At 43.4% G+C, this 26,057-nt stretch overlaps 1 protein-coding gene across 1 annotated transcript in view; it reads right to left on the bottom strand.

Moving 5' to 3' along the window:
• EMX1 (empty spiracles homeobox 1) overlaps positions 1-26,057 on the bottom strand; it is a 41,826-nt gene that overhangs the window by 7,685 nt on the left and 8,084 nt on the right. The window contains exon 2 of the mRNA XM_074285539.1: positions 21,640-21,824. Coding sequence (XP_074141640.1) covers positions 21,640-21,824 — 185 coding nt within the window. The remainder of the gene's footprint in view (positions 1-21,639; positions 21,825-26,057) is intronic.

Below are 26,057 nucleotides of genomic sequence, written 5' to 3'. Positions count from 1 at the left end.
AGAAGTGGACACAGTGTGACACAGCACATGGATGAAAAGTGCCTCAGATACTTCCTGTGGTTGTCTCTCTGAGTCTCAGTTTCCTCTTCTGCAAAATGGACTCAATGGCCTCTACAATCCTATCTGGATCTAAACCTATGATCCAATGACTTGTTGACCTGAAAGACCTCTTCTTGCTCTGCTATTTGATGATGCTGTCCCTCAGCATCTGGGGGAGGCATCTGGGGTATCTTGGGGGGCAGAGCTAGGAGCAGGGCATTTTGGAAGAATATCTGAACTAATTCCCCACTCAGAAGCCATATTAACACTTCCAATTAGGGGAGCCTCCAGGCCCCTGCCATCTCCATCCCAGAAGTGAGCACAATCAGAAAGTAAAAATAAAACCACAACCTGGGGGGGGAAGACTGAGCATGAGTTAGCATGTTACACCATAGTGTAAAATGCCACCATATCACCCCAGGCCAGCCGGGGAACCTCAGAGGGGAAGAGAATGAAAAAAAGGGTATCACCCTGATTGAGGAAAAGAGAGCTCTATGATCCTGCCTCAAACCCTGACACTCAAGACCTTAATCTAATGGCCTGAACCTCTGGACACTGCCTGACATCCTTGACCTTGACCCACTGAACCAGCTCCCCAGATTCTCAGTCCAGTGTCCTCCATCCTGGAGCTTGAACTCCACAAGACAGTATAATGGTTTGTCCTTGCTGAGGGAGTCCTGCCTGGCTTAGAATTTAGTGCTATTATCACTCTCAGCAGCCTTGGCATTTCCCTACTCAACAATGTCCAGTGACTCCCTATTGCCTCCAGGACCAATTTGATTTCTCTAAGAGCCATGGCGAGTGAGCTCTGGGCTCGGATCTGGAAAGGTGCTGCTGAGTGGGGCTTCAAGCAGAGTTCAGCAGAAAGAGCACTGATCTGGGTCCAAATCCAGACGAGCTGCGTGACTGGCCAATTCATTTGCCTACCCTGGGAGTAAGTTTCTCTAGCTGTAAAACTGGGGCTCTTTCTGAACTTTTAAAAGCCTTCCAGATCTGGGATCCTTGTTGGATGCCTATGATAAAAGAGTTCTGGGTTCTAATCTCAGCTCTGCTGTGAACCTTTCTGGTTCTGCTTCTTTATATGCAAAATGAGAATAATAATTCCTAGCTTGTCTTTTTTTTGTGTGTGTGTAGTCTCTGGGAAGGAACATTGTTCCAGGGCCTAAGAGAGTTAAATTCTGGTCTTGGATTTGTCAAAAAAATCCACTGTATAAAGCATTTATTTTGTATGCATATTCTATTTACTCACTTGATACTGGATTTGGACTGAGAAAGAGGCTGGGTTCTAAACAGATGTTTGCCAGCTATGTGTCCCTAAGCAAGTCACTTAACTGTTGCTGCCTGCCTCAGTTTCCTCATCTACAAAATGGTAATAATAATCACAGCCTCCCTCCCCCTGCATTGGAAATCAAAGGGAGGCCCATCAATTGGGGAATGGCTAAACAAGCTGTGGTATAGACTTGTAAAGGAATACTTTTGTTCTATAAAAAATGATAAGCAGGATGAACTCAGAAATACCTGGAAAGACTTAACATGAACTGATGCAGAATGAAATGAACAGAGGAACAGCAATACTGTCAGACAAAGAACTGGGGATGAAGTAGCTATTCTCAGTCATCCAGTGTGATCTAAGACAATCCCAAGGGACAGATGATGATGCACACTATTCACCTCCAGAGAAAGAACTGATATTCACTGAATGCAGATTGTAGGATGCTGTTTTTTACTTTTTCTTTCTTTTTTTTCTTTTGAATCTTCTTGAACAAAATGACTAATATGGAAATGTTTTTACATAATTGTACATGTATAACCTATATCTGATTTCTTTCAGGGAGGGATAGAGGGATAGAATTTGGAATCCAAAACTTTAAAAAAATGTTTAAAAATTTAAAAAATTAATTATACCTCCAACTTTACAGGGTTGTTGCAGGGATCATAGGAATAGATGTCAAGTGCTTTGAAGATCTTAGATCTCTATTCTTATTCACCTGTATTACAGATAAGGAGAATGTAAGTCTTGGAGGGCCTGGAACAAATTGTAGCTATGCCATGTTTTCCAGGGAGAGAGTGGTAATACCAAGAGACAATGAGTGGGCTAAGAGATGCTGAACCTCCCTCTTACCTTGTAGAATTGAACTGAATCAATACAAGCTGGAAAAGACTTTAGGGATTACTTTATATTCTATTTTTCAAAAGAGGAAACTGAGGCACAAGAGATGTGACTTCTCCAAGATCATACAAGAGGAAAAGGCAGGGCCAGAATTAAAATATAGGTCTTCTAATTCTCAATTTTGGATTCATCTTCCCCCTACTCGGTGCCTCAGGGTCTTCCTGAGGTGTAATCCTAGGTAGCCTTGGGGGTTCTGCCCTGGCCCTTGGCTCCTGCCCAGGTCCAGTGCTGGATGTGGTTGTGACGGCACAGTGGGTGGATGATCTCACCCTTCCCAGCGGGCACTGAGGTGGGTGAGTCAGGGCTCTGTGACTGCAGAATTGGGGGTGGGGTGGGAGAGAGGAGGTGCCAGTTCCTGGGAGCTGCTGCCATCCATTGCAGCCGCCCAGGGAGGGCCATGTGGCACAGAGGAAGCTGCTGGTTCTCAGGCGCTGGCAGCCCTTGCAGGGAGGAGGTAGATCAGCAGGATCACAGTTGGGGGAGAGGGCACCCCGGAAAAAAAACCCTTCTGTCAAGGAAAAAAATGCCTGAGAACCTCCCTCACTCCTGAGGAGGCGGGAACCCTGATGTGAATCATAACATAAAGGCCATGGAGTTCCCCTCTCCCCATTTTACAGAGTTGGAAACTGAGGTTAGAAGGCTGACTGATTTTCCCCAGGCTACCTTCCCTCCTTTGAACTTCTCTGTAAAGTGAGGCAGTGGGGCCTGACAAATTGCTTAAAAATACTTGTCTACTGATATTTCCAAAGTTATTTGGCACATTGGATGCTCAGGATGTGGGGGACACAGCTGCTCCTCCCCCAATGAGGGGACAGTCCCCAATGCTGACCAAACCAGATGGAAGTCAGATCACAACCCAAAAGCTGACCCCAAGAGAGGCCACAGCAACAACTCTTAACTTCAGTAGGGTTGAGAAAGGTGGTTCAGTGGATAGGTCTATGAGCCCAGAATCAGAAAGTCTTCAGTTCAAATTCAGCCTTGGACACTTACTAGCTGGATGATCGTGGGCAAGTCATTTAACTTCTCTTTGCCTCAGCTTCCTCATCTATAAAATGGAGATAATAATCGCACCTACTTCTCAGGGTTGTTGTGAGGATTAAATAATATTGGTAAAGCTCTTTGCAAACCTTATAGTGATCCCTGAATGCTGGCAAACTTATTATTATTAGCCTTAAAGGAAAGTCCTAGGACGGTCCCCCTTCTCACCATCTCATTCAACCAAGTATCTCATGTTGGATGATGAAAAGATTGAGCCAAAATTGAGGACTTTTTTCTAGTTTTTCATATTCATAGGCCTTAGGCACAGTGTCTGGCACATGATAAGTCTTTAATAAATGCTTCATCTAGCTAGCATCCAAGAGTTTATCTATCTATCATTAGATGATATCATGATATCTATCATTATCATCTATTATCTATTCATCTATAACTCTATCCATTTATCTATTTATCTGTCCATATAACCATCATTTAGTTATTTATTCCTCTATCTAGTTGTCATCTATCTACCTACCTACCTACCTATTTGCTATCTATTTACCCACCATCTATCTACTATCTATCTATCCTATCTATCTTTTACTATCTATCTGCCACCTATCTATCCATCCTATCTGCTATCTACATCTATCTATATATCCATCATCTATCTATTTACCATCCATCCTATCTATCTGCTATCTACTATCTATCTACCATCTATCTATCTATCTATCTATCTATCTATCTATCTATCTATCTATCTATCCAGTCATCCATCCATCTATTATCTATATATCTCTCTACTTACCATCCATCTTATCTGCTATCTATCATCTATCTATCTATCTATCTATCTATCTATCTATCTATCTATCTATCTAGTCATCCATCCATCTATCTATCTCTGCCTTAATTATGTCTTTAAGTAACTCAACTTATTTCCCTGGTCTCAGTTTCCTCACTTTGTAGAATTACCACATATCTCCCAGAGCTCTTTATCACAGGAACACAGGTAGATATAAAACTGAAAAAGTCCACAGAAGACATCTGGTCCTACCTCTCATTTTTTACAGAAAAGGAAACTGAGGCCGAAGGAGCTTGAGTCACTTGCCCAGGGTCACACAGACAGCAATCAGCAGATGGTATTGTGAGGATCAATTGAGTATCTAGATATGAAATAGCCTTGAGAACGTCAAAGTGCTTCACTCATGGGAGACAGCCTTGTTTATACAGACAAATAAAGTGCAAATAGCACATGAGGAGCGAGATAAATGAATACATGCCCATGTAGCCTCAGCATATCCAAGTATTATAGAGGAGAATAGAAATGGATTTGGGGATTATCTATTATTTCCTATTATGCAGTGCCTCCTTTCTCTTCCTTCAGGCTCTTGTTTCAATCACCTTTCAAATACTTAGATTCTTTATGTATATTTGTGAGCCAGCTCTAACATACATTAATATATAATAAACATAGATGTATGTATATGAGTTTTAATCTATGTATGCGAGAGATCGTGGAATATTTCTTTCTCTCTCATCAGTATATGAGCTGCTTAAGGGCAGAGACTTTCTATGTATCCTTACAATTTAGCATAAAGCTTGGTGCAGAGTAAAAGCTTAATGAATGTGTGTTGACTGACTGACTGAATCCAGTCCCCTGCCCTTAGGTCTAAGCCTTCCAGATGGGAAGGTCAGTCCTTCTGCTCTTTGCATATCTCTCAAAATGGAGAACCCAAGCAAGGTTTGTCCTGGGTTTGAACGCAAACTATCCTAATACCCTAGGTTTTCCTTTTGTCCAACTGCAATCGCACCTACTTTAATTTAAGCTTGTTTCTTTCCCCTTATTTTGCCCAGGCTCAGACCTCCCTCCCAAACTACTTTCCAGTCACCTCGATGCTTAACTATCAGACCTTTCCCATTCCTCCCCTCTTCCAGTTCTACGCTTAGAGAAATGTAATCAATTCAACACTTTCCATTGTTGGATAGGCCATGTAGATCAATTATCTTGTGACTTTGATCCCCTTTCTGAAGCTCCATTTTTTTCATATATTCTGTCTACTTGAATAAAAAGTCCCTGATGGTAGGCTTTCTTGTCTGAATACATCAGAAGTATCCTTAATGTTTAAAAGTACAGTGCCTGGCACAAGTAAGTGCTTAATAAATGCTTTTTCTTTCATTCATTCATCTCTGTCTCTAAACTACATCCTTTCTCCCAGAAACTCTGCTCTTAATCTCAACCCCATCATTAATACTGCTCACAGTCAGTCGCACCTCTAAACCATCCCCTCCCTTTCTTTTCCCCTTTCCAAAGATGATCTCTTACTTCACTTCTCTCCCCCGCTGATCCCAATTGCTAACCTCATCCTGATATGATAACTCTGGTTTCTCAAAGGCTCATTAATGGGCCCAAGTTCAGGGAGAGCTCCCCAGCTAGAAAGGTGTCATGAATGGGCCTGCCCACAGCCCAGATGTCACTGGACATCTTGGAGATTCTCAAATACTCCCTATTTTTCAAACACACAGATAATAAAAAAGCAGTCATGGAATCATTCAGTTGCACAGAACACAAGCTAGAACCCACGTCTCCAAGCTCTTTTAATTAATCTAGACATTGACAGGGAATCCCCTCCTTTCATCTTTGCCTTTTTGAGTCTCCTTCTACCCTCATCTTACCAAATCCCCTGAGATGGTTCTTCTCCCTCCCCATATCCACCCCCACCTTGGCTCCATCTCCCTTTTCATCTTCCTCCCTCTCTCCCTCCTGCCCTTCATTTCCACCTCCCACTCCCGTCCCTGGGCTTGCTCCCACGCTGCCCTGATAAAAGCCGGAACCACCTCCCCCCAACCATCTGAAAAGCCATTCCTCCCCTAGTCCTGCCCCCACCCCCAGCAATACGTACACAGCCCCACTACCCCACCTCTCCCATCCCAACCCTGAGCCCCTCGGAAAAGTGCCTCGCCCTTTACAAAAAATCCTCTCATCTCTCTTAAGGAGGTAGCAGAAAAGGAAGCTAGATTTGGATGCAAAAAACAAGAGTTCAAATTGTAGCCCCTCTTAGGGCCTGTGTGATTTGGGGCAAGCCATTGAACCCTCTGGGTCTGAGTTTCCTCCTGGGTAGAATGAGGAGATTAGACCAGACTGTGTCCAAGTCCCTTCCAGCTCTAAACCCTATAAAACAGAGGACAGAGACCGGCCTAGGGATTTCACTAGGCTGAGGGAATTCCCAAGTGAGGGATTTCCACCAATTCCCTCTACGTTCCACATTCACCGCTACTTCCTTGAGAGATTAAAGGATCTGCTCACGTGACACAGTCAAGGTCCGTCAAGATGGAACCTGAATCTAGGCCTTTCTGGCTTCAAGACTATTTCTCTACCTACTAAGCACCAAAGTTTGCTTACTCAGCTTCATACTGGTCTGTTATCCTGAGCACTGATTGATAATGGAATAGACCTAATCACAGAAAGGTTCCCTAATTCTGAACACAGAGTGCTCCCCAATGGTGCTCCCCATCTCACAAATAAGTCCTGGGAGAAGAGGAGACTGAAGGGAGGGAGAGGGGGCTGGGGACCTGGATGATAAAGTAGAGCTACCTCAGCACAGCCCATCTCCTCTTTGAAGGATGTAGCTCAGAACTCCCATCCCAGAGCATCGGTTTCTTATGCTTATTGTGGCGAAGACATAGGAAGTTTGGGGTTTGGAAGACAACATGACAGGGACTGGCGTCCTATAGGGGACTGGGAGCTATTAGGCTAACATAGTTCTGTCACTGCTCAGCCTTTAGATTCTGCTCCTTGAACCAGTGGGAAAGAACACTTGATAATTCAGTCAAAAGACCAAGGTTCAAATGTTAGTTCTGACCCTGTCTGGTAACTTTATGCAAGCCACTAGATCTCAGTTTCCTCATTTATAAGATGAAGGGGTTGGATAAATCATAACATCATAGATTTCAAAATGGACAGGACTGAGAGGATGGCAACTCCAACTTCCCTCCCATTTTTTGCCAAAGAGGGAAAATGCGGTCCAGGCTAAGTGACTTATCCAGAGTTCACAGAGCTTATGAATGTCTTAGTCAAGATTGAACCCTCCATGAAGTCTTGGATTCAAGTCATGCTTTTTACACATACCGACTGTGACTCCCTGAGCCAATATTTAATCCCTCTGCTGGAGACAGAGAAGATGCGGGCCTGCATGGGGAGAGGGTGCTTCCTTCCTCCCTGGAGCACTGAAGCACAGTTCCATTCCCTATGCCAGTCTTTCCCAAAGCCGAGTTCCACGCTCTGCCCTCTTAGATCTAATTTTAAAGCAACAATCCTATACCCATGCTAAGGTCTCTCAAGTTTGTGCTGAGCTATCTCTCAATTATCTCAGCTTTTGGAAGGAGAAGGCAGAAAATAATGCTTTATCCAAGATTGCATTGCCAGGTAACTTTCTATTAAAGTAGAATATAGTAGAGTTTCTATAAAGTAGAATATAGAATGCCTATATGATAATAATTTTATTGATTATATTCTGTTTTCCACATGCTGCCATATCCTGTGTATTCCTCCTATCCCTCCCTCTTTGAGAGCCTCCCTAGATGACAAATGGCATTTTTTGGAAAAGATAAAGAGGGAAAAGTCAGCCCTGAATTCTGTGTGTCCTAAAACATGGATGACAGGATTTCTGCTGCATTAGAAATGAAACCAGTGAATGTTTGGATTTCTCTTTCCTTTTCAGAGGTTAATTACCTTCCTTATCTTGAGATAGTTGGAGTCAAGAAAACCCACAGTGAAATCCCCATCAAAGGAGTTGTGGGTAAAGAGTTTTGAAAACCTCAAGGTGTTAAAGAAACATGAGGTTTTATGGTTTATCCTGACACCATTGCTATATGTCTGAACTCACTTCTTAAAGTTCCAAGGGAGGGGAGGTTCCAAGAAGCATTGCAGGACAGGGACACAGGGTACCAGACTGAGACCAGTCACAAAAAAGACAATCAGAGCATCACAGAGGACCTCAGGGGCCATCTAAGAACAGCTCTGCATTTTACAGATGGGGAAAACTGAGGCCCATAGAAGTAAAGGAAGTACCTAAGCTCAGACAGAACATTGATGGAGACCAGGTGAGAGTGGAGGCCCTCCTGTTAGAGGCTTGGGACACAAGGCAGAAGTGGAGATTAAAGGAATGCATTTTTCTTCATGCATCTATCTGCCCATAGAAAAAGGAGACCTATTCACTTGATGCTATTCTAGCCTCTTTGGTCAGTCCAGCCAATTGGGTGTCCACACTCTGTACTCCCCAGATTTCAGATGGAATGTATTGAACCTTTGGGAACATAGCAGCGGAACAGACCAGAGGATCAGAATTCTAGAACTGGAAGGGACCTTGGAGGTAATCTGTTCCATCCTCTTCATTTTACAGATAAAAAAATTAAGTTAAGGGCAGCTAGGAAGTCCGGTGGTTAGAGCACTGGCCCTGGAGTCGGGAAAACCTAAATTTAAATCTAGTCTCAGATGCACTTACTATGTGACCCTGGACAAGCCACTTAATCCCAGTTGCCAAGAAGGGAAGAAGGGTGAGAGGGAGGAAGGGAGGAAGGAAGGAAGGGAGGAAGGAAGGAAGGGAGGAAGGGAGGGAGGAAGGAAGGGAGGAAGGGAGGGAGGAAGGAAGAGTGAAAGGGAGGGAGGGAGGGAGGGAGGAAGGAAGGAAGGAAGGAAGGAAGGAAGGAAGGAAGGAAGGAAGGAAGGAAGGAAGGAAGGAAGGAAGGAAGGAAGGAAGGAAAGAAGGAAGGAAGGAAAGAAGGAAAGAAGGAAGGAAAGAAGGAAGGAAGGAAGGAAGGAAGAAAGGAAAGAAGGAAGGAAGGAAAGAAGGAAAGAAGGAAGGAAAGAAGGAAGGAAGGAAGGAAAGAAGGAAGGAAGGAAGGAAGGAAGGAAGGGAGGGAGGAAGGAAGGGAGGAAGGGAGGGAGGAAGGAAGAGTGAAAGGGAGGGAGGGAGGGAGGGAGGAAGGAAGGAAGGAAGGAAGGAAGGAAGGAAGGAAGGAAGGAAGGAAGGAAGGAAGGAAGGAAGGAAGGAAGGAAGGAAGGAAGGAAGGAAGGAAGGAAGGAAAGAAGGAAGGAAGGAAGGAAGAAAGAAAGGAAAGAAGGAAGGAAGGAAAGAAGGAAAGAAGGAAGGAAAGAAGGAAGGAAGGAAGGAAGGGAGGGAGGAAGGAAGGAAGGAAGGAAGGAAAGAAGGAAGGAAGGAAAGAAGGAAAGAAGGAAGGAAAGAAGGAAGGAAGGAAGGAAGAAAGGAAAGAAGGAAGGAAGGAAAGAAGGAAAGAAGGAAGGAAAGAAGGAAGGAAGGAAGGAAAGAAGGAAGGAAGGAAGGAAGGAAGGAAGGAAGGAAGGAAGGAAGGAAGGAAGGAAGGAAGGAAGGAAGGAAGGAAGGAAGGAAGGAAGGAAGGAAGGAAGGAAGGGAGGGAGGGAGGGAGGGAGGGAGGAAGAACCTAAAAGGTTAAAAGACTTGTTGAAAGTTGCTCAAATGTTGTGTCAGAGACATGATTTGAATTCATTACTTTCAAATGTCATGCCTACAGTTCTATTACACGCAGTGCAACTCAACTCACCATTGGGATATAGGGGGTTCTGGGCCCCTCGTTAAGAAGTCCTTCCTTTTTTTCCTCCAAGATTAATCTTTCCCATCCTCCTTGAAGACCTAGCTCAGGCTTCCAATCTATCTAACTATCCCAGTCTGCAATGACCAGTTCCCACTCTGAATTCTTCTACTTTGTGTGGTGTACAAGCCAGTCTTAGATCACACTTTAGGATCATTAAATGTTAGAGTTGAGAGAAACCTTAGAACACCAGATATCAGAACTGAGAGGAGTCTTAGAAGATGAAATGTCAGAGCTGTTCTAAGATAAAGCCTTAGAACAAAGAACCTGAGTTGGATGGATGAGAGAACATAGGATGTCCAGGCTTTGAAAGCTTAGAACATAAGATGTCAAGACTGAGAGGGGCTTTAAAACATAGGATGCTAGCATCGAGAGAGGCCTTAGAACCAAGATTTCAGAGCAGGGAGGGATTCTACGAATGTCAGAGCTAAGAGATGTTAAAATAGGAAAAGTCAGAGCTCTTGTGGGAGAATCTTAGAGCATGAATGAAGCTTTGGAACCTAGAATGTTAAAGCTGGGTATAAAATCAGCTTTCTCTCCATTAAATGGGGATTCAAGTCTCCTCTGACACATCCCTGGCGAGGGCACTCAACCTCTTAGTCATGCTCTAAGACAATGAAATGATGCTGTCTCTCCTGGGAGTTACCCATATGCATGTTACTATGTGCCCCCCCTTTCTCCCTCATCACTGGAGCCTTACAACAAATGATTATGGCAGAATTTATTAGGCTTACATCGCAAATGAGGAAATTGAGGCTGACCCAGGTTAAGTGACTTGTACAGGAGCACACAGTGTGTGAAGTTAAATTTGAACTCAGGCCCTTCTGACTCCAGGACTGGTACTCTAAACAAGGCACCCCCTAGCTATTAGATAATAATAGCAAGATATAATAGAGAGCAAGCTAGGACAGGAAGACCCAAGTTAAAATCCTACTTCTAACCAACTAACTTCAGACTAGCTGACTGTAGCATTATCTTTTTGGACACCTCATCTCCCATGTATTTCCCCCCCATGCGTGACCCTCTCCTTCCTCATCTTCATCTCCAAATCCCAGCTAAAACCTGCAGAAAACCCTTTTCTGACTCCTCCTTAATTCTAGGGTCTTCCTTCTGTTGATTGTTTCTGACTTTTTTCTGCCTATAATGTGTTTGCGTGCTGTCTCTTTGTGAGACTTGGAGTTTCTTCAGCCTCTCTTTGTAGCACAGTGCCTGGCACACAGTAGGTGCTTAATCAGTTGCTTATTAACTGATTAAGATTCTTAGTTACAAAGCAGGTGCTCTGGAAAGAGTCACATAAACTGATGCTGAGTGAAGTGAACAGAACCTGGAGAACACTGGACCCTGTAACAGCAGTATTGTTCAATGAAGAACTGGGAGTGACTTAGCTCTTCTCAGCAATACAATGATCTAAGACAATCCCAAAGGATTAATGATGAAGCACGCTAGCTGCCTCCTGAGAAAGAATGAATCTTATTTGAAGATAGACTAAAGCATGCTATTTTTCACCTTACTTTTTTCCATGTTTTTCCTTTTATCTGAGAGTCTTCTCATACAAAATGACAAATTTGGAAATGTTTTACATAACCGCAAGTGTATGACCTATATTTGATTACTTACCATCTCAGAGAGGAAGGGAGTTATAGGATTTGGAACTCAAAACTTAAAATTAAAATGTTAAAAAAAAAAAAAAAAAAGCAACTGCTTATCTCTACAGGAAATCCCCACTGGAAATTTTCTACATTGATAAAGGCACAAAAAAGAGAAAAATAAAACTAAGCAATAAAGAAATGAATGAAACAAATAGTCAATTGAGAGAGAAAAACAGATGAAGAACAAGATGCTCAGGAGATAAGAGAAGGACTGTGTGTGGAGACAAAGGAGTCTCGAAGCCATCACTGCCTAAGCCAGAAGACCATGACCAGATTTCCTCCTCGGTTTCCTCCTCTGTAACAGGAGACTGGTGGTACCAAAAGCACCATTTCCTATGTTGAGTTGCTTTGAAGAAATGAGAATTGGTCTTATAGATGAAAGAAGAGACAGATAAACAGGTAGTTGACTGGTAAATGAATAAATGCTAGATAAAAATGACAGATGAAAATAGCTACGAATCAGTAAAGATGCAGAGATAGAGACACACAGATAGATGATCAATAAATTGCTATAAATAAGGATGGCTGATATCTTACTATTTAGCTTAATTCAATATTTTATTCAGTGACTGGTGATTTCTCAGTTGGGCTATCCACTCAAACACATTGAATCAGATAATAATTAATAATAGTAATAGCACCTACTATGTGGCAAGCTCCATGCTAAATGCTTTACCAATAATATTCCATTCCAGTAATATTCTCACAATAATCCTGAGAGGTAGATGTTATTATTATCCCAATTTTACAGAGAGAAACTGAAGCAGGTAGAGGTTGCTTGCCAAGGTCACACAATTAATAGATGCCTGACAGGATATATAAATAACACATATTTTATATCTCCTCTCAGGATATTATGTGTGTGTGTGATTTTCTTGTTCAATTTTTAGTTGTGTCTGACTCTTCATGGATCTATTTGGAGTCTTCTTGGCAAAGACACTGGAGTGGTCTGCCATTAAACTGAGGCAAATGGGGACTTGCTCAGGGTCACACAGCTCAGGCTGGAACTGACCTCAAGAATTTAAGTCTTCCTGACTCCAGACTCAGCACTAGATCCATTGTACCATTCAGCTGCCCTGGTACCATAAGAGAAGATATACTATAATATATGTGTGTACATATTTATATGTGGAGAGCTATGTCTGTACACATGGTTGTATGTGTATATGTGTATAGATACTGTAGGAGATAATATAGGATAAATAAAATTAACTGAAGGAAGAAGAAAGGGATGAATGGGTGGATGGATGATGGATGGATGGATGGATGAATAAAAATGCATTTAGTCAGCCTTCATGCTGTACTATACTAAGCCTAGTGATATGAACACAAAGTGAAGCAGTTTCTGTATATAGGGAGCCTTTGTGGGAGAGATTTAAGTATATATCATCATAGAGAGATAGTGGGGGCAGCTAGGTGGCTCAATGAATACAGCACCAGCCCTGAAGTCAGGAGGACCTGAGTTCAAATCTGGTCTCAGACACTTAACAGTTCCTGGCTGTGTGACCCTGGGCAAGTCACTTAACTCCAGTTGTCTCAGGGGGGAAAAAACCATAAAAGAGAGATAATGGTAGAGCTCACAAGTAAGGAGAATGAAATGGAATATACAGGGGATCACAAAGTCTTTAGAGTACTTTTAATTTAATAAAATTTTAAAGTATCATGTGTTTTATAAGCCTTAAAGCATAATATAAACGTTAGCTCTTCTTCCTTTCAACAGTGGATAAATAATGAATGCTCAGACTAATGGCAAAGATTACAGATGATCAGTGGATTGCTATAACTAAATGGATTATGATAACAAATATTTTTAAATAATTACGATGTGCCTGTCATTGTATTAAGTTCTGAGGATAAATAGCAAAAAATGAAACAGTCCTTACATTCAAGGAATTTTCATTCAACAGCAACGAACAGATAAAGAGATTTAGATGCCCATCTAAAGAATCTAAAAATTTTACATCTGGAAAATACTTTGGACCTCTTTTAGTCATCGTGGGGGTTTCATCTCTAGAGTGGACCTCCTTTAGTCATTGTGGAACTCTCATCTCTAGAGTGGACCTCCTTTAGTCATCGTGGGGGTCTTATCTCTAGAGTGGACCTCCTTTAGTCATCATGGGGGTCTCATCTCTAGAGTGGACCTCCTTTAGTCATTGTGGAACTCTCATCTCTAGAGTGGACCTCCTTTAGTCATCGTGGAACTCTCATCTCTAGAGTGGACCTCCTTTAGTCATTGTGGAGCTCTCATCTCTAGAGTGGACTTCCTTTAGTCATTGTGGAACTCTCATCGCTAGAGTGGACCTCCTTTAGTCATTGTGGAACTCTCATCTCTAGAGTGGACCTCCTTTAGTCATCATGGGGGTCTCATCTCTAGAGTGGACCTGCTCTAGTCATCATGGGGGTCTCATCTCTAGAGTGGACCTCCTTTAGTCATTGTGGAACTCTCATCTCTAGAGAAGACCTCCTTTAGTCATCATGGGGGTCTCATCTCTAGAGTGGACCTCCTCTAGTCATCATGGGGGTCTCATCTCTAGAGTGGACCTCCTTTAGTCATTATGGAACTCTCATCTCTAGAGAAGACCTCCTTTAGTCATCATGGGGGTCTCATCTCTAGAGTGGACCTCCTTTAGTCATCATGGGGGTCTCATCTCTAGAGTGGACCTCCTTTAGTCATTGTGGAGCTCTCATCTCTAGAGTGGACCTCCTTTAGTCATCATGGGGGTCTCATCTCAATAGATCTCATCACTAGAGGGTTATAAGGTGCTGTAGGTATCACTATCTTTATTTCACAGATAATGGGACTGAGTCTCATGGAAATCAAGTGACTTGCTCAGGGTCATATAGCTGATCTGAGGCAGGACTTGAACCCAGGAGTCTTAAGGCCAGGTACAATGTCCTCTCTACTCCAACACCCTATCATGTGAGGAAAAGGTCATATTATATGTGTATATTTTTCAAATGTATGTACACCATATGCATATTTAATTACATAGGTGTATTGTTGTCTATATATGAATACTAAATATACATTTACGCCAATGAAGGCATAAGTCCAACAGCCACTTCTTTTCTTATCCCTATCTACATTATTTTAAATACACAATAAAATATAAATCATAGCTAGATTATAAATAATATAGATTATCCATCAATAGTCAAAAGGTATTTACTAAGCACATACTATGTGCCCTCAGACACTGTCCTAACCACTGGGGATACACAGAATAGCAAAAGGCAGTCCCAATGGATAGAAAGAGATGATTAAGAGAATCAGTGGCTGAAAAGATAAATGATGGTCACTTATAAACCACAGACTATATTGGGTATTGATTTCAAAAATAGCTAAAGAAACACACATAGAAACTGCTATGACAGCATTTTCATTCTTTCTGTTATTGTTTGCTTATATTCTTGCTTTCCTTCTCAGGTTTTTTCCTTTCTTTCTAGATCTGATTTTTCTTGTGCAGCAAGATCACTGTATGACTATATATACATATATTGGATTTAACATATACTTTAACATATTTAACATGTATGGGTCAACCTACCATCTAGGGGAGGGAGTGAGGGGAAGGAGGGGAAAAGTTGGAACACAAGGTTTTACAAGGGTCAATGTTGAAAAATTACCCAGGCATAAGCTTTGCAAATAAAAAGCTATAATAAGAAGAATAAGAAATTGCTATGACAGCCAAAGATAAGACGCTAATATGGATGAATTGTGAGTTCAGGGAATGGAAGGAATTAGAAGTTGAAAGAAGCTTTGGAGATCACTGAGCCCAGTTCACCCCTTATGCAAAAACCTAAACCCAGAGAAGTCGATCAGAATTGCCATAAAGTAGAGGGGACTGCTCCATATTCAAATCACACATTATAAAAATTACCAATTTCATAAGGCTTAAGTACTCTGTTCAATAAAAGAATAAAGAATGGCAGCAGGACCCTGGTAATGAAGACTTCTCCCCACCTCATGACAGAGAGATAATGGTGGTGCAGAATGAGAGATGCATTTTGGTACTTGCCTCAATAGGAGAGTTTTTATTGTTTGACGGTGCTTATGGGATATAAGGATTCTACATGTCTTTTTTTCCTTCTTTCTTTTCAATACAGGAGGTGGGAGGAAGTAAGAGACAGAGAAAATCCTTGTTAATTGAACAAAATAAAATTTAAAAATCTAAAAAGAACCTATTTAGTTCTTTAGATATGAAATCTAGGTAACTAAATATAATTGCTAGATACTTGGAGAGAAGAGATCATATTTTTAAAATGAGAGATTGAATCTGAGTTATTACATAGGTCAAGCAAGACATCAATAGAGCTAACAAATCGATACAGATGAATGATCAATAAAGACAGTGATACAGATATAAATTTTCAATGTATTTCCATGTCAAAAGTCAACAAATGGTGAATCAGGGCTTGATTTTTTATTTTGATGATTGTTAGGTTTAAGAAAGTGATAAAGAAATGTTTAATTAATTAACTAACAATTAAACTTGTGCATGAACTGTTTAATTAATTAATTAACAATTAAATTTAAAATTGTGTATGTTTTCCTTTCCAGAGAGCCAATTGTTAAATATTTGCAACCATACCTCTGCACAACTGTATCTCTACATAAATAGAGCTATGAAGAGAGGGTTAAGAGCTAAGGACAGATGATCATTAGAGAAAGACAGATGACGAGAAAGACAGATAAATAGTTATAGTTGCACATAGACAGTAATTACAAAACAAGGCAGGACAAATAAACAAGTATGGGTTAGCTGATGATGGATGTGACAAAGTTACAAATAATAAAGAAAATGATAAGTGAATATTGCAGGTCAATATTAATGATCGTTTGAGAAGGGGGGGAAGAAGAGTTCATTAAGAACACTTATTGAGCTTAAAGCAGGGAGTTTTTAAAAATGCTGCTATAACAGAAACTAAAGTTGGATATATGCATACAGAAATGAATAAATTATGATGGTAGTAGACATTAATGATTAGTGAGAGTATATTATAATGGGGATGCCACTGAATTTGGGAGGTAGGATTTAATGCTGACCATTTCACTCATTAAGTGATGTTGGAAGTGTCCTTTCCCATCTAGGGCCTGGAGGGAGGAAACATTCTCCATTTTCTTATCTATAAAACAAGCATCTTTTGTAAGGTCAGAGATCATAAAATCATAAAGTGAAAGGGTTGATTGGTTGTTGTCCTTCATGCTCAAAGAGGACCAAAATAATAATCACTGTGTCAGGATCAAGATAAGTGGAAAAGACCTTTCCATCTCAAAAAAATCCCACAATTCCATATAGCAATATCACAGAAACAGCTGACAAATTTTAATTGATGAATAAATAATTGTTATTAGTCAAATTCCTGATATGCAAACTCCCTCCATCAATACAGATCACTAGTTTGGGGAAAGGTGTTGAAATTTAACTTATAATTTAACAACGATAATGGCATTTATATAGTACTTTTGCAAAATGCTTCATATATTATTTCATGTGATCTTCCAACAACCCCAAGAGGTAGGTACTATTTTTTATCTCTATTTTAGAGATGGGGAAACTGAGGCGGAACATCTTTTTTTAAGTGACTTACTCAGGGTCACACAATTATTAGAATATGAGATAAAATTTGAACTCAGGTTTTCCTTATTCCCAAACTGGCCTGCCAGATGCCTCCCAGATAAGCCTTAATACACGATTGGTGGATAGATTAGATCACTGATGAGTAAATACTCATACGTGCTCGGCAAGATGACAAATGACTATCGCTGAAGGTACATCTAAATAATCAGCAGGAGAGAAAAGATTGATAATGCCATATGATATAATAACCACTAACTGGTGGGTCTTTGTACAAGGATGTCATTTTCCTTGTCTGCTGAATGACAGAACTGGATTAAAATAGCAGCACCGAACTGGGGCCTGTAGGTCCCTAGTGGACCCCGGAGTCTCTGCCAAGGATCTGTATCATTAAATGAATCCCAGTCACAAATGAGCAAGCACACATGGAAACTGAATATGGAGTGTGTCTCATGATAACTTTTTAAGTGTGTGTACAATGGAGCCATTACGGTTAATAAAATACAAATCTGAAAAGCCTAGGAGCATTTTATCACCAGGTATTTGTTCAGGTGATAAATACAAATAGTAGAGCTCTGATGCAGAGGCTGTCTCTGGAATGATTTTAAATTGAAAAGGCTAAGAACTGAGGATTTTGTATGTATACATATATTGGATTTAACATATACTTTAACATATTTAATGTATTGGACTACCGGGGGGTGGAGGGAAGGAGGGAAAAATTTGGAACAGAAGTTTTTGCAAGGGTCAGTGTTGAACAATTACCCATGCATATGTTTTGTATATAAAAAGATATATATATATGTATATATATGTATATGTATATATATATATACATATATATATGTATATGTATATATATATATATATATATATATATATATATATATATATATAACTGATGGATTTTGTTGCTATTACTTAGTCATGTCTAACTTTTCATGATCCCATTTGGCTTTCTTTGGCAGTGATATTAGAGTATTTTGTCATTTTCTTCTTCAACTCATTTGACAGATGAGGAAACTGAGTCAAACATAACATAAAACATAAACATGTCAAGCATGACAAAAATAAATATATCTTGTTCAGAATGGCAGTGCAGTTAGTAAGTATGTGAGGGAAATGAGTCTTCCTGATCCCAGACTTGGCACTCTAGCTACTGTATCACCTAGCTACCTAACCACTGGATTAGATGGACTTGAAAAATCTTCCCAGCTCTGACAATCTAAGGTCCTTTCCAGCTCCGATGTTCTCCGATTTTAAGATTTTTCTCAGCTCTGACACTCTCTGTTCTAAGGTTTCTTGAGATTCTGACATTCTATAATCTATTATTGAATCAGTGCCTCTGATTCCACGGTTCTATGACTCAGATTCAGAAACTGGCCCATTTGCACATTGACATATGGGACCTCCCTAAGTAAAAGGAAAGCTGGTTTGTCTTAAGTAGGGGGAGGGGGTGGGAGGAGAGTTAATTAAGAACACTTTCATTGAGCTTAAAAGCACTGAGTTAAAAAACAATGTTGCTAATAAAAACAAACAGAAGTTAACAGATTTGAGGTTTTTTAATTAATTTAAAAGTACTTCTGAGTTTAAAAAATAAACTCAGTGATGTGATTTTGTTAATTTTTAAACTCAATCTTTTCAGGGAAGGCGAATGAAAAATGGAATTTTTTTGTGCACTTTTAGTTCTTAAAAATATCCAATATGTCAATGTGGAAAGTCAGTTTCTACATCTGTTCCTGGACAGAGACACGGATGGTTACATGGCATAATGATCACAGGTGTCAAAAAGGTAGGATTACTTAGGTGGATTACTGAGACGGAGAGAGATAAAGGATATGTAGGTAGCTATATGAATAAATAGATTATAGACATATGGATACACAGATGGGTGGCTGATAGAAAAAAGGGGGGATAGACATCGATTGAGGTAGTGAACTAGGTAAGATCACAAGCAGGAGAGCTAGGAAAGCTCTTAGAACATCTCTAAACCAGCTTCCTCATTTCAAGAATAAGCATACACAAGTTCAGCTATGGGTAGTGGTATGTCAAATGCTAAAACCAGCAGAACCAGGATCTGAGCCCAGGTTGGGCCCAAGGATTCCCCCAATGGGTTCTTGTTCTCGAATCCTTCCCTCACTTCATCCAGTCACTTGAATCCATTCAAGACTCAAATAACTAGAATAATTTTGCCTTGTTTTTCAGAGAAACAAACAATGACCAAGGAAAGGAGCCTGTGACAGGAGTTTAGTCATAGAAGCAATGTCTATCTAGAGTCTGTCTTGGGCTCGGTCCAACTTGAGACTTTCTTTCTACCACCTTCTCCATCTCCATCAATTCCAGGTCTGAGTGTCCTCACTCCAAACCAGAATATTAGAGCTGAAAGATACCCTCAATTTCCTCTAAACCACTAGATTGACAGATTCAGTTGATGGAAATAAAGGGGAAAAATCTTGAGGTGTAGAAGTGGGAATCATTTGCCCAAGGTCACACAAGGAGTATAAGAACCAGAAACTAGAATCCCGTTGGGTCTCCTGATTTCCATTACACCTTTGGGAAAGTCCACCATTCTCATTAAATAGAACTTACAGAAGGGATATAGGGGACACAAACACTATAAACAGACTTATCAACAAGGAGAAAACTGAAGAGGGGAGTTGGGGTTATCCTTTGGGCAATGAAGATTAAACTGACCCTTCCTGATGAGCTAGTTATTTGGCTGTGACTAAGGAAGATCTAACAGATGGCTTCCTGGATTAGGGGTGGGAGATGGGGTGGGGGAGGTGGCTAGGAAATGAAATTCTGTCCTTTCCTTTCTCATTTCTTTTCTGCACCCAGAGGACAGCTATCCGGGGACCTATGGGGAGAGGGGAAGCACTGACATTGTCCCATTTCTCCCCCTCACAAACAAATCAGCAGGTTCTAGAATGCCCCTGACTAAAATTCCCAAACAAATCAGCAGGTTCTAGAATGCCCCTGACTAAAATCCCCAAACAAATCAGCAGGTTCTAGAATGCCCCTGACTAAAATCCCTAAACACACAGCTGGTCCAATCATGGATCCCTGGGCCAGGTTGCTCAATGGCAGATGTCCTGTCTGAATTGTTAACTTCCAGACCAGAAAGCAGTCCTGTTCCTTAGACTAACCTCAAAAGTACCCCTAGGGAACCTGAGTCCATGAGTCCTGGCCCCATCCTAAAAAGTTCCTGATGTCAAGGATAATGTCTAAGACCATATGACAGTACTTCCAATATTGAAGATTGCTATTGTGTGTTCTCTATCCCTATCTCCAGCAACTGCTGTCAAGCATTCTCTTCTTCAGCCTAAACACCTCCACTTTCTTCAATCTAAGCCTTTCACCATCCTGATTGCCCTTCCCTGGAAATGCTTGAGTTTATCAGTGCCTTCTTAAAGTGTGACCCAAAACTGAACACAATCATTGCCAATGAAGTCTGACCAGGAGCAAAGATAGAAGAGCAGTCACTCCCTTCTTTTGGAGGCTGTGCTTCCAAGATGGCATCCAGAGAAGGCTACTGAACTGAGTCAAGTTGTTTTATTATTATTATTATGTTTCCTTTTAGCCACTACTGAAGAAAGATGCTCTGCCTCTACTGAGCTCCTGAACAACAAGAATAGAGACTATTTTTCAGGGAAAATCCTGAGGGCTGCCCTCATGGCTCTGAGAAGCAGGGCAAACTATAGAAAAACTTCCTGGGCTCTGCTCCTCTTTTCTTCATCCCCCACCCCTGTCTGCTCAGCTAGATCCACTCAGAAGCTAGGGCAGAGCACAGAGAGAGACAGAGAAAGAGAAAGGGAAGAAGGGCAAGAGAAAGAAGGGGAAGGGGAAGAGAAAAGAGAAGGAGGAGAAGGAGGAGGAGAAGGAGGAGCAGGAGAAGAAGGAGAAGAAGAAGGAGGAGAAGAAGGAGAAGAAGAAGAAGAAGAAGAAGAAGAAGAAGAAGAAGAAGAAGAAGAAGAAGAAGAAGAAGAAGAAGAAGAAGAAGAAGAAGAAGAAGAAGAAGAAGAAGAGAAGAGAAGAGAAGAAGAAGAGAAGAAGAAGAAGAAGAAGAAGAAGAAGAAGAAGAAGAAGAAGAAGAAGAAGAAGAAGAAGAAGAAGAAGAGAAGAAGAAGAAGAAGAGAAGAAGAAGAAGAAGAAGAAGAAGAAGAAGAAGAAGAAGAAGAAGAAGAAGAAGAAGAAGAAGAAGAAGAAGAAGAAGAAGAAGAAGAAGAAGAAGAAAGAGAAGAGGAAAGGAGAGAAGAGAAGACAAGAAAAGGGAAGGGAGGAGGAAGGCAGGAAAGAAAGGGAGAGAGAGAATGGAGAGAAAATGAGGGCGAAAGTCGGGGCAGAAGTTAGAGGGGAAAGAAGAGAGATAGAGACAGAGGAGAGAAGAAAAGGAGAAAGGGAGAAGAGAGGGAGAGTGACCGAAAAGAACGAGAGAAAGGTGGGAATGAGAGAGAGAGAAGGAGGGAGGAATGAGATCGAGGGAGTTGGCGGGGGTGTCGGAAGGAGAGAGACACAAAGCTTGAGAGGCTGCGGGAGCGGACAGCTCGGGCAAAGGGCCGAGGGGAGGGCACGCGGCTCGGGAGCGGCTCACCTGGGTCTCGGAGAGGCTGAGGCTGCCCGCCAGCTGCTTCCGCTCGGCGCCCACCACGTAGTGGTTTTTCTCGAAGGCGCGCTCCAGCCGCAGGAGCTGCGAAGGCGAGAAGGCCGTCCGAATCCGCTTGGGTTTTCGGGCGAAGGGGCCGTGCAGGAGGAGACTGTCTTGGGGAACCTCGCTCCCTGGCAGCGGGCACCGCGCCGGGGACAGGGGGAGGGCGCGGGCCACACAGGTACAGGGCACGAGGGGAAGGGGGATCCGGGGGACGAGAGGAAGGGGGATCGGGGGGCGAGGGAAGGGGGATCCGGGGACCGAGGGGAAGGGGAATCCGGGGGGCGAGAGGGGAGACAGCACGCCCGTGCGGACACGGGGATGGATGAGACGGAGGGCCGGGAATCCCGTGGCCAGGGAGGCCCGGGGGTAACAGGACCCAAGCGACACAAAGCGACAGAATTCGCAGGACACGGGACACAGAGAGGCAGCAGGAGGTGCGGGGATACAAGGGACACAGCCCGGGGGCCGTTCGGGAAGACGGGGGGCCCGGAGGTGGGGGCACGAGGAGGAGGAAGCGACAAGGGACACAGCCCGCGGTGGGGTCCAGGAAGGAACGTGGGGGCAGGGACCAATGGGCAGGTGAGACGGAGAGGAGGAGGCCCCGCGGGAATGGGAGATAAGGGGGGTGGGGGAGGGTTAGGATTTGCAGGGGGGGCGAGGGGGGAAAGGCCAGACGCACAGACGGACAAAGAGAGAGAGAGAAGGAGAGGATGAGCGCCTTGGCTGCCGCCGTCCCACTCCCCGCCGCCCCCTCCCTCGGGCTTTGCCTCCGCCGGCCAGGTTAGCTCGGCCTGCGCTCCCCCATCTCTCCGCCCCCGGCCCAGCCAGCCCCCCGCCCCGGCCCGGGGCCCCCGCGCAGAGTTCGTTGTCCTTTGCCGCTCTCTGTTCTAACTTGGGGCTCCCAAGAAGCCTCCCGCCTTGGCTGGGAAGTGCTGACTAAAGGGAGAGATCGCGGGGTGCGAGAGCGGAGCGGGCGCGAGAGCTGTCCAAGGCCCCGACGCCGGCCTCCGGGGAGGCCTTGCTGCCCCTGCGCGCTCCTCCTCCTCCGAGGGAGCCGCCGCCGGGCCGGGGGTCTGCGGCAGGGCCGGACCTTGGAGAGAGCTCACCCCGAGAGCGCGTGGCTGGGCCTGGAGGCCGCCCGGCAGAGCCGTCAAGCAGCCGCTGGTTTAGGACTCCGACGACCGCAGAAATTGGGAGCCACGCAGCCCCCACTGCTCTCGGCTGCTCTGCCTGGAAGCCTGCGCAAAAGGGCTGGGTCGGGAGAGGATCACGGCTCTCCCTTTTCCAAACAGCGGCCTCCTTTCCCGGGCCCCATACAGGTCAGTTATAAGCCTGGAGGATCCCACAGCTGCTTGGGCACACATGCTCTGGCACACACACTGACACAATTACGCAATCACTCAGTACCCAAGCAGCAACGCTCCATGGCCCAGAATCCCACACCACACAAAGTCCTACACGTGCAAAAGGATAAATCGCATCTACAGAGCGCTCTAAGGTGACGGAGACCGGCGCCCCCCAAGAATCCCGAGGTGGGGAGTTTGGGGTCACTGCTGACATGGTACAGATGAAAATAGTGAGGCTCGGATTCTGAGAAGCGTCATTTGTCCAGAATCAACCCAGGCCTCCTGACACCAAGTTCAAGCTCTTTCCTATTGGGTGACCTTGACTTTTTACACAGCTTCTCCCTCCCCCACCAGCCGCTCTCCTATTGTTTCTGACCACTCCGAAAGGTGGCCATCCTAAGGGCTCTGAGGTCACACCGAACGATCCACCCGAGAGGGGAAGCGGCAGGTCCTCGCTGGGTTCTTCCCCAGGATCAGGCTCAGGCAGAGAAGAGTTTGTTCTTGCCCTCTCTTGTCAGAGATGGAGCAGAGGCAGGTATCGGGAGAGCTCGGCGGGCATTTCAGGTGATAAAGAAGGAGGGCGGGCCTCAGGTTATTGGCAAAGTGGAGACTGATCCTCCCACCCTCTCCTCGATTCCCAAAAACCTTTAGCTACAGCCACCATACAGCTGAAGGGACCAGGGCTAACAAATGTCCAAGGCAGTATTTGAGCCCCCATCCTGCCGTCTCCCGGTCCAGCACTGTCTCCACCACAAAAGCTGCCTCTTTAGGCAATACCTTTACTTTACCGAGAAGGTAACAGAGAGAGTCTTGCACAAGGTCATCCGGGTCCTAGATATGAGCCAGGATTCCGACCCGGTACTCCGCATTTCTGCTCGGTACTCGGCATTTCTCCTCCGAGCTCTCTGTGTGGTACTAGGGATTAAAAGCTGCAAGAGAATGGAGGGGCCATCTCCTGGATCGCAGATGAGAGTTGATGAGATTTGCCCAACGTCCCTACGGTAGGAAGTGATAGAATCGGGATTTGCCCGCAAGATCTCTCGCTAGAGCTAAGGTGCCTTCCTCCCTATCACGCTCAATAACCACTCCTATCCTGCCCAGGGGAAGCCCTTCTACTCCCTGCTGCTGGGGAAGAGGCTCACCCCTGTTCCAGGCAAAAAGTGTTAGTCTTTCTGTTAGACTCCAGAAGGCTCTTAACATATGGAGTTCCGTTCCCAGGGACATGCAGGAGCCAGGGTATATGCGAGTCTGTTAATAAGGTATCATGTTATAACGGCATCATTTGCCATATAGAATGTTTTGAATAAGCAATCTCACTTTAGGGGGTTCCGGGGACCCCACTCTCCCCTGGAACCTTCCTTTACAGGACCCAGTCCATCCGCTGCTGACCTCTCAGAAAGAATGACTCTGGAAGAGGATTCTTCCTTATATTAATTATCAAAGAGTTAGTGGGATGAAGCCTTTGATCCCTTAAATCATGTTATCCCTCCTGCAATCATGCCTCCCTCTACTTTCATCTCCTCCAAGCCCATCTGCTTCTCCCATTTCTTTCCTCCTTTTCTTCTATTTGCTTCATCCCACCTCCCTTGTTTTTTGTCTCCCCTATTTCTAACGTCCAAATCTCCTTCCCCATTCTTCCATCCCTTTCCCTGTTCAACCATTTCCCTTCTCTTCTCCATATCTTCACCAATTATTTTCTTATTAACCCCAATTCTTCCATTCCCTGCACATTCCTTCCTACTTTCCTTCCTTTACCAAATTCTCCTCCTGATCCCTGATCTCCTTCCCAGTTTTCATTTCCAAAACTTCCTGTTTTGATTCCAGTTCTATGAATTTGGCAGAATCTCATTCCCTTGCACCTAGACACTATTCTCTGGCCCCAACCATCATGAAACAGAGGGAAAGATTCTAGATTTGGAGTCAAAGGTCCGGGGTTCACATCTCACCTATTCCCTTCTACCTCTAGGGAAAAAAATTTATTCTCTACTCTGTTTTCTGATCTGTCTAATGAGGGGGTGGGCTAAGCAATCTTTAAGGTCTCTTCCAGCTATTAACATATATTGTAATCTCAGTTTGGGCATACACACTGACACCATTAAAAACATTTTAATCCAAGTTAGTTGGTCACCTCCTATCTCCAGGACAGCCATACTCTGAAAGAAAAGAATTACCAGATGGGAGAACCCCACATTAAAAAAAAAGCTGAATGTGTCTAGGCTCACATCCACCTCCCCCTTACCCCAATACACATCTGGAGGACAGAAGGTTTATGGGTACCTTTCCCCTTTCACACCCTTAAACCAGCCTGACAAATAGAAAACGTTCTCCTGTTTCTTCTCTCTCTCTCTCTCTCTCTCTCTCTCTCTCTCCTCTCTCTCTCTCTCTCTCTCTCTCTCACACACACACACACACACACACACACACACACACACACACACACACACACAGAGCTACCATCCTCTTCCCCCTGGTTTCCCAATACCCAGAAGGGGGTCCCAATGCTATCCTTCTTTCCAGATAGAACAGTCTACTTCCCGGTGTGGAACATCAGTTCCCTCCTATTCTTTCTTCTTAGCCTCTTCCTTTAGGTGGTACTGCTTATTTAGACTATTAGGAGTCTGCACAAAATGTGCTAAGTTCTCAATTTCCCTCCAGTCTATTCTTGATACTGGGTGCTGATATGACTCCCCCTCATCTCACCCCATCCAAGAGGGTCAGAAAAAAAGTAACAAGGAAAGGATCACACACACCCCAGGCACAAGAGGGTCCTACCTAGTCACTAAACAGTCCACACTGTTGGAACACGAATATGTGTAAATATATATATTATATATGTATGTAATCTAAGTAAGTTTCTTTCTTTTTCTCTAATTGTGACAGAAATTGAGTACAAAAATGAAAAGTTGAAACCAGAAATATGAGAACGAAGTTAAAAATAATAAATGAGAGAGAGAAGGGGGAAGATTTGGTTTTTGCATGGGTGTGCATGTAAATATATATCCTAGTTTGGCTTCA

The sequence above is a fragment of the Sminthopsis crassicaudata genome, chromosome 2, assembly GCF_048593235.1.
Source record: "Sminthopsis crassicaudata isolate SCR6 chromosome 2, ASM4859323v1, whole genome shotgun sequence".
Lineage (NCBI taxonomy): Eukaryota > Metazoa > Chordata > Mammalia > Dasyuromorphia > Dasyuridae > Sminthopsis > Sminthopsis crassicaudata.
This window is presented reverse-complemented; position numbering and strand designations above follow the sequence as displayed.